General features: G+C 52.9%; 1 protein-coding gene across 2 annotated transcripts; it reads right to left on the bottom strand.

The window, feature by feature from the left end:
- Positions 1-1,632: 1,632 nt before the first annotated feature.
- Positions 1,633-8,822, bottom strand: LOC145339214 (RNA-binding protein 4B-like). 2 transcript variants are annotated; one of them, XM_080183608.1, is made up of 3 exons: positions 8,324-8,822; positions 4,958-5,450; positions 1,633-2,243 (listed from the first exon to the last, which is right to left on the bottom strand). In XM_080183608.1, exons 1-3 carry the CDS (start codon positions 8,688-8,690, stop codon positions 2,192-2,194), a joined length of 912 nt encoding a protein of 303 aa, XP_080039734.1. In that variant the 5' UTR covers positions 8,691-8,822; the 3' UTR covers positions 1,633-2,191. The 2 variants fall into 2 exon arrangements, with proteins under 2 accessions (XP_080039734.1, XP_080039733.1); XM_080183607.1 differs by lacking the exon at positions 1,633-2,243 and having other exon boundaries at positions 3,589-5,450.
- Between the last annotated feature and the right edge of the window lie 249 nt (positions 8,823-9,071).

Genomic DNA, 9,071 nt, shown 5'->3' on the forward strand with positions numbered 1-9,071 from the left:
TTTTCTCCACACTTTCCATCTGCATTTCTTGACGTGGAGACACAAAAGTGCAATGATGACCCTAACAGATCAGACCATCTACAGGAAATGGAGGCAAACGAGAGCGGATGCCACAGCAAGGCAAGTGTCAATGTCTAGTCAACCGGCGCGCACACACACACAAAGAAAGTATTTCAGATTAGGTTTATTGAATCTTGCTACACATTTACGATACAAACAACCCTCCCCACTCACTGCCAACTCTTTAAATTTCAAGACACTGGTTCTCCAGTGTAGGCAATTATTACACAAACTAAATCATTCTGTCATACCAAAAGAAAATTAAATGCCTCATCTTTTTTGTTTTAACAGCAGACGTGTAAACTGCACCCACTCCCAGCCGCCTCCGCAATCCCACTCCTCTTCCATCTACCCCCATTGTTGCCCCAGCCCGAAGGTAACTCCACTTTTCACTCTCGCGCTGCCCAGCCTCGCTGAAGGTGCCATCTCTCGCTAAGCATGTTCCCACCCATCGACAGGGCAGCTCCCCGAGAGAAGATACAGGCAACCGTCCGCCCTGCTGCCCAATACACCGCACAAGTCCACCGTCTGGCCTGACCATGGAGTCAGCTGTTTGCAAGGCACGGCCTCCCCGCCCCACCTTCTACAGAAGTAGGAGTCACCCACAAATACAAGTGCACCCGGCTTGCCAGGGTGAAAAAGTACCAAAAACACACACACACACACAGTAAGAAGTCTCAACACCAGGTTAAAGTCCAACAGGTTTATTTGGTATATCACGAGCTTTTGGAGTACTGCTCCTTCGTCAGCTGATGAAGGGGCAGCACTCCGAAAGCTAGTGACACCAAATAAACCTGTTGCACTTGAACCTGGTGTGGTCAGGCTTCTTACTGTGCCCATCCCAGTCCAACTCCAGCACCCGCACATCACAGATACACAAACACACACTCACTCACTCCAACCTGAAAAGGGTACCCCCTCTGTCCTTTCACAGTGAGTCCAACAAGCCAGATGGAGAGAAATATATCCAGGAGCTGGGTGATTCTCCCCTGACCCCCCCCTCCCCTCCCCTCCCTCAGGCTGCTTCTTCATGCCCACGAGGGCACTAATGGCGGCGAGTCACTTTTTTTTAAAAAAAAGCAGTAAATAAAAAAGTCTGGCGACGGAAGGAAAGAAATGAGGCGGTTTCTCAGGAAAGTCGGGACTGTTATCTCTTAACCCTGGCCGGTAGTGTACGGATTACGCAGTCTGCCCACGAGCTGACCCCAGGCTGCGGGAAGATGATGGAAGGACTGAAATGAGGGCAAGCCCAGCCACAGAGTTGGGGGGTGGGGATGGAATTATCCTTTCTTGTGTCCCCCTTGGCAGCTGGGAGTCATAGCGGCATCAGCGAGGTGCGCGAAAGAAGCAGCTGTCTGTAGTGCACTGGGGGTGGCGAAAACGCAGCTTTTAATGATGATGTATTGGGTTATTGGAGGTGGCGGTACAGTTTTAGGGGCTAGGATGATTTTAAGAGTGGGGAGCAAGGGGGAGGGGAGCCAGTTCAGCTTTGCAGCATGATCCCTCTAGCTGCTGTTTTACACCAAGGAGTGACAGACCGGCGGCCGCGCACACCACCACCACTGACCCCCCCCCCCCCCCCCCGCCGAGCTCCACATCAGAAGGTGCTCACACACTTACCTATTCCCACGGGCGACAAGAGCAAGCGCAACGATCTTCACTCCCTCAGACGGGGGCATGGCAAAACAGAACAGGCTCCCCGCCCCATTGAAAGGGGCTGGGGAGGGGCAAAAGCATCGGCAAAAACCACCACATGGGAAAGCAAGCGGCGTCTGATGAGGACGTTAGCAGAAAATGTGCAGGGAGAGGAAATTTGCTTTTCTGTTTTTTTAAAAAAGATTGCAGGGGAGAATGGGGGGGGGAGGGGGGGGTGGTGGGGGGGTAAAATATCCTGGTAAGTAGCATCCGATCACAATCAGCGAGACGGAGAGCGTTAAGAGTGTTTGCAGAATCTAGGCTGGGTTGCAGTGATTATATCTAATTTTTTTTTTAGAGAGAGAATGTAAGTGATGTTTTAAACGGCGAGGCGCTTTCGTGCTGCGATGGCGGGGCCGTGTGTTCGCCTGCAGAGAGCAAAACGTCCGGTCGGAGAGCGGCGGCGGAGGAGGAGGAAGAGGAGGAAATCGTCGGTTCATTGGGTATAGCGGGTGTCGGTGGTGTTATCGTAGTCAAACTGATCATACCTAAGAGAAAAAGCACATCATGTCAATACAGGGCCAGCCGCAACGGTTAAAAAGTTGCTTCATGCAATTCACCGAGGCAGGAGCCGGGGGTAGTAAGAGGATGTGGCGGGACTGCAGTGGGGAGGGGGGAAACGAGAAGGTGGGAATGGTTGGAGTGAGGGGGCCCGACGGGATAGGGCCTTTATATGTTCTCATTTTAAAATGTGCCTCCTCAAAAATAGAGGAACGGTAAAGCAGGGCATTCCACCCCCCTCCCGCCCCCCACAACCAGCCTTCTGTCCCCATCCCTTCCCACAGATTCAAGCCAGGATGGATCTGGGAGACTGCTGCACGTTTCGCGGCTGCTACAAGCCACCACACCTCAAAAAAAGCTGTCAAATGCTCAAAAGTTTGAGATTGCCACGTTTCTCCCCCCCAGCGAGTGTCTGACTTGGGATTAATTTGTTACTCTGTAGTGACTGCCACCCCCACCCCAGCCACACGGAAACGGCATTGTTGGTACACAATACTATTCCAGCGTCGCACAATCTCGCAGAAGGCAAAGAGTTATGTGGTCATATAGCAGATGGAGGGAGGGTGCGGACACCAGCTGCTGGATTCAGGGAGCAGCCTTTGGGGACAGGAAGATTTATCAGGCAGTGGGGACAAAAAGGCCCCCAACCCAAGCTGTGCCACCCGGCAAAGGATACACCATCAGGGGCACAGGTTGGGGTATGGGTCCCCTGCCTACTCCTAGTCTACAGAGCGGTGTTCGGTTCAGGAGGAAGTGGATGGACACCTGTTACCAGCCTGCGTACACGGGTGGTGACACTGTTGTGCAGGTACGGGGACGCAACTCAAGACATGCCTGCGAGTAGGAGGTTGTGGGGGAAGGGAAAGACAGAAGAATCTTAAGCAAGCAGCTTCACAGATGATTGGGAATGTTTCACGCTGAATGAGGGACTGCAGCATCTTGGGGTGGGCGTGTGTAGCTGAGACAGAAACGCCTGACAGAACATAAAAACCCAGGAGCTGGGCATCAAGAGGCAGCTGATTTGAAGGACGTTACTTGAAAACAGGAGCCATGATTGTGGAACTCCCATCCCCAGGACGTGCCCCAAACCAGGCAGACATCCTCAGTGACAGGACAATGTGACCCCCTGCCCCTCCCCGTTTGAACCCCAGCGACTTAGGGAGTCACCCCTATTTGCCCATTGCCAACCTGGGAACAAGTATCGTTTGTAATTCCCAGCGGCGTAAGCACCTTCCCCCAGAGATCTCACGTCAACTTTACAAAGAGGAACCCCCGATGGCCACAGCCGAGTCCCAACTCCCTTCCCCATCACTAATGCTGCTACGGCAAGGATAAATGGCAGATTTCTTTTATTATATAAAAAAATAATTTCGTACAAGACAACATTTAGAGCAATCTATCCAGGAAACAAATATCCGTGAAAGATTGTTGGAGATAGTCGCACAGTTTGAGAACTGGTCAGTGGAACTGGGTTTGGATACGTGATCGCATTCTCTCAGGTCTAGACGCAACCCGCCCTCTGGTGAGGCAGGCTCCAAGTGTTTCATAGTTTAAAACGGGCACTATTTCAAAACCCTGTCCCGCTGCATCATGACAGGGCTTCTGCCTAACAGCTTAGAGAGTGTGTCTGGTGACTGCAAATGATCCCTCTGCAATCCACCCGTGACTGGTGAAATCTGTTGTTGACGCAAAGAGGCCTTTTTAATTAGTGGAGGACGTTCTTGGGTCGGAGAGGTGCCAGCTATAAGAGCATTAAGCTAGGCAAAATCTGCAGGGATTGTGGACAAGTTTACGGTTCCCACCAAGCTGATCTGGTCACCTCCGAGCAATGACCAATCCTGGAGCACAGCAAAACTTACTTGGGGAGTGCGGTGTAATGGCCACAGCATCGCCGTGCTGGCTCTCTGAACCGGTCACTCAATCAGTCCTATCCTATTTACTCAAGGAGGAGCCTCTCTGACTTTGAACACCAGCCTTCTTAAACTGCTGCCAGGAGGACAGTAAACTCCCAGCGTGTCCCTTGTGGTGCCATACTAAAAAAGTCTATTAAGACACACACAGTCAGCATCTGGGAGCTCTGCACCACTGTGGGGACAAGCTGGGGTGGGCTGTGGTTTCCTCAAATCCTGAATTTTGATAAAATTGGTAGATTAGATTGCTGCGATCACCCAGTAACTTTCATTTGCTCGGGAAGGTAAAAAAGGCGGTCTAAGCAGCTGATCCAGAAGGAATGAATTCTCCTGAAGGGTAGCAAAGCGCAATTCACAGCTCACAACATTCTCTCTCCAGACACAATCTCGACCACAAAAGGTTCTCCAAGCTACGGCAGAACTACTCCCCGGTGACCGTGCCCCCACCAACAAGCTAAAGGGCCCGTTCCACTTACAACCAGAAACAAAAAGCGCCTGCGGCGAGGGGGGCAGTCGGACTTGTCCCTCACTGACACCGCGTACACCTCCCCACACCAGCGTCAGGATCCGCCTTTCTCACCGTGGAGCAGGGCTGGTGCTACCACTCCGAAACCTGGGCACTGCCTAGGGAAGACTCGTTAACATGAGGCTCTGACGTCCACGCAGGGGTGGGGAGGCAAGTCGCACTCGCGGCAGGCCAAGCTGTGGTGGTGGCAGCCTCCTCTACCCGCCCGCCCTCTGCCTCACAGGGCCCCTTACTCGCCGTGCTCTTGCCTGCGGCCGATACATACCTACTGATGCTATCATCTATGAATGTCTCATTCTGATATTTTGGCACAGTGAGGGGCGACAGACGGGTGCGTTCATACAGGGTGCAGCTGTTGGCAGCTGCAGTGGTGGACGCGCCGAGGCGGTTCGGACTCCTCTCCCTCACGTAATCGAGTGGCGTGTAACTGGCGGCGGCACCCGCGCTCTGGTAATCTTCATAATAGTCGTAATAGGAGCCATGGCCATAGTCGTAATCGTAATACGAATAGTAAGAGGGGTAATATTGGGACTGGAACTGGTACTGGGCGTACTGGTTATAACGCGCTGAGTGGCAATCTCGTGCCTGGTGCCCCTGCCTCCCACAGCGCTGGCACACATCGCGCTGCCCACCAGACTTCCCGTAGGTTGACCGGGACATTTGCACCCGGAGCTTATTCCCGTTGAACTCCTTCTCATCCAGGTTGGCGATGGCTTGGAGGGCGTCCTCTTCCTTCTCCATGTGCACAAAGGCGTAATCTGCAGGGCGGGAAGAGGACAGGTTCCAAAAGTCACGCTCAAAGCAAAAATAATCATAACCCTGGCCAACTGTCAGGAGAGCGGCAACGCCTACAAATTGCTCACGCGGTGTCTATCCACTGACCTTTTCAGGGGAAGCTAGATAAATTGTGATTGATAGGACAGGGGGAGAGGGAGCTGGTTTAGCATTGGGTTCAAACGGCCCACGCCTGGCCAGTAACGTTCTACATAAACACAAACTCACGGTCATAAGCAAAACCTACCGGAAATGCTCAGCCGGATCTGTGGAGAGAAAGAGTTGAATGTTAAACGGAAACAGAGAACCAGTGCGCGTGAGAGCTTAACGTTCACTCTTTGGTTTTGATTTGACTTATTGTCACATGTTCTGGGATACACTGAAAAGTATTGCTTCTTGCGCTACACAGACAAAGCATACCATAACTCTATGACTCTGAGGTGTTCATACAATACACAGGGAGAAGGAGAGGGTGCAGAATGCAGTGTTACAGTCAGTGAGGGTGTAGAGAAAGATCAACTTAATGTGAGGTAGATCCACTTAAAAGTCTGACAGAAGCAGGGAAGAAGCTGTTCTTGAGTCGGTTGGTACATGACCTCAGACTTTTGTACCGTTTTCCTGACGGAAGGTGGTGGAAGAGGGAATGTCCGGGGTGTGTGGGGTCCTTAATTATGCTGGCTGCTTCGCTCTTTCTCTCTCCACAGATGCTGCCAGAACTGCTGAGTATTCCCAGCACCCACAGTACATTTATTTAAAAAAAATCCCCACACAACTGGATTTGAAAAATCTGACATCTTCTTGTCGGGAAAGTTCAAATTGTCCTTCCAATTCACCAGCTTTACAGAAACAGAAAATAGGAGGCCATTCGGCCCTTCAAGCCTGCTCTGCCATTCATCACAATCATGGCTGACCATCCAACTCAACAGCCTAAACCTGCTTTCTCCCCATAACCTCTGATCCCATTCGCCCCAAGTGTTATATCTAGCCGCCTCTTGAATACATTCATAAATTATCGCATACGATCCCTCGTAGAAATTGCAGTTACTCCTGCATTCCCGCTGGAATCTCCATGTAATGTCATTATATCACGGCATTTCCTTCTGTAGCCCGTTTTTGGACTGGCCAATGGTTCTTACAAAGAACTCAACCTCCATCATCTGGCATCTGCAATGACAGCTTGAGGTGAGTGATTCCAAATCCAAATGAACAGAAATTGGCAGGAGCAAAGTGAATCACAGAATCCCTACAGTGCAGGAGGCCATTCAGCCCATCGAGCCTGCACCGACCACAATCCCAGCCAGAACTTATATATCCCTGTAACCCCACACATCCCCCCCCCCCCCCCCCCGCTAATTCCCCTGACACCAAAGGTCAATTTAGCATGGCCAATACACCCTAACCAGCACATCTTTCGGACTGAGAGGAGAAAACTGAAGGAAACCCACACAGACACGGGGAGAATGTGCAGGCTCCGCACAGTTTCAAAGATCGCAGGGCCGTACCTATCGGGCAGGCCTTGATTGCAGTCGTACTGGCTCACTGAGGTTGGATGGGGGGTTGCTATAACGATCTTCAGCACCCATCAGCTCAGGGTGGCACGCTCTGCCACAACTGCTGACAGCATGTGCTGCTTTAGTGACCACCACCACTCCTAACTGCTGGGAGGGTGCATGCACGCTCACACACAGGCCACTGCTGCTCAGTGACGCCCTGGCCACTTACTGGAAAGTGTGACCGTGAGGACAAGATCCAATTGGTCGTGATGTGCTCCCTAGTTGAATGGGTTCCATTGAGTCACCGTGTGGAGATTGGTCAAGTCAGCAGCAACAGAACTGGAGAAGTGGTTGCTGTTGATTTGCATCAGGGAGTAGGCAGTTTGATAGTGAAGGTTGGAGCGAGAAATGTAGGAATTTAGTGCTGTTTAAACTGCATGACATAGTTGGAGATGATGGAATGTGGTCGGGTTTGGAGGAGCGAGAGGACAGAAAACACTCCCTAAATTAATAATCATAGAACCAACAGTGCAGGAGGTGGCCATTCGGCCCATCCAGTCTGCACCGACAACATTCCCACCCAGGCCCTATCCCTCTAACCCTGCATATTTACACTCCTTATGCCCCGACACTAAATGGCAATTTAGCACAAACAATCCACCTAACCCTGCACATCTTTGGACACTAAGGGACAATTTAGCATGGCCAATCCACCTAACCTGCACATCTTTCGAGCTGTGGGAGGAAACCCACGCAGACACAGGGAGACTCCAAACAGACAGTGACCCGAGCCGGGAATTGAACCCGGGTCCCTGGCGTGCTAACTCACTGTGCCACTCTGCCCTGTGGTATTCCACCACCACTTGATTTCACTTGTTATCCTTTTCCTTTCTCCCCATTTCCCTCCGCTTGGCAACTCCATTTCCACCTTACCCCCACCCACAAGATTTACTTTCTGACTGGCCTCTCCACAACCTCTCACTCAGCCACACTCAGGGAGGTGCTGTCTCAGTAAATCTCTTATCAGGTTGAGTGTAAAAATACCCCAGAAGAGCAAACAGATCCTCCCAATCCCTTTTGACGAACACGATCCCACTGAACTCAGACGCTGGAGAATTCCGGCTGGCCCCACTGAACTGAAGCGGGGGTCCCCTACTGCCTCAAGCAGAGGTGGTTTGGCCAGGGGGAGGGCATCCCCTGCTGCTTCAAGCAGAGGAGGTTTGGGGGGTGTCCTCTGCTGCCTCAAGTGGAGGCAGTTGAGTGGGTCCCCTGCTGCTTCAAGTGGAGGCAGTTGAGTGGGTCCCCTGCTGCTTCAAGTGGAGGCAGTTGAGTGGGTCCCCTGCTGCTTCAAGTGGAGGCCGTACCTTTGACAATGTCGCATTCCAGCACCCGGCCGAACTCCTCGAAGCGGGCCCGCAGCTCCTGGTTGCTGCAGCCACTCGCCAGGTTGCCCACGTAGACCTTGGTGACGGCGGCCGTGGCGCCGCCGGTGGTAGCGCCTGTGGTGGCGGCGGTCCGGGGCCGCGACTCGGCCACGTTGAGCCGCTGGCCGTGCAGCTCGTACTGGTGGAGGGCGGCGATGGCCTGGCCGGCCTCCTCGGCGCTCTCCATGTGCACGAAGCCGTAGTGCCGAATGATGTCGCACTCCCGCACCGTGCCGTAGCACTCGAAAAGCGCCCGCAGCTCCTCCACCGTGGTCTCGCTGGGAATATTACCCACGAAAATCTTCATCTTGATTTGTGGCGCTTATATATATAAAAAACTTTATTTTTAAAAAAACTCCCGGTGATGATCGATTATTTTCTCGCCCTCATCGCCTCACGGGGCTCCCACAAAATGGCGCCGGTCCCCGCCGTTCGTCCGCGCCGCCTCCCCCCTCCCGCTCTCCCTGATTGACAGCCCCATCGACCAATCGGGGCGCACGCCGCCCACGTACAGCCAATGGGACGTCGCCTTCATAGCCCGCCCCTTCACTTCCGCGAGCTCCCACCGGAAGTGGATGCCAACAGCTTTGTCCCGTCCGCCCCGCCCCCTCCCGCTGGCGGGGAGGGCGGGGGGGGCAGCCGCAATCCCATTGGTCTTCTAGGATGTCGTAGACCCGCCCCCACTGTT

Source organism: Carcharhinus amblyrhynchos, unplaced genomic scaffold, assembly GCF_965287045.1.
Source record: "Carcharhinus amblyrhynchos unplaced genomic scaffold, sCarAmb.v2.hapA chromosome_347, whole genome shotgun sequence".
Classification (NCBI taxonomy): Eukaryota; Metazoa; Chordata; class Chondrichthyes; order Carcharhiniformes; family Carcharhinidae; genus Carcharhinus; species Carcharhinus amblyrhynchos.

Excerpts from the sequence above, each read along its gene's own strand:
- LOC145339214 (XM_080183607.1), bottom strand. The coding sequence starts at position 8,690 with ATGAAGATTTTCGTGGGTAATATTCCCAGCGAGACCACGGTGGAGGAG. Across the intron at positions 5,451-8,323 it reads GGAATGCGACATTGTCAAAG|ATTACGCCTTTGTGCACATG; the intron begins GTACGGCCTCCA and ends CCCGCCCTGCAG.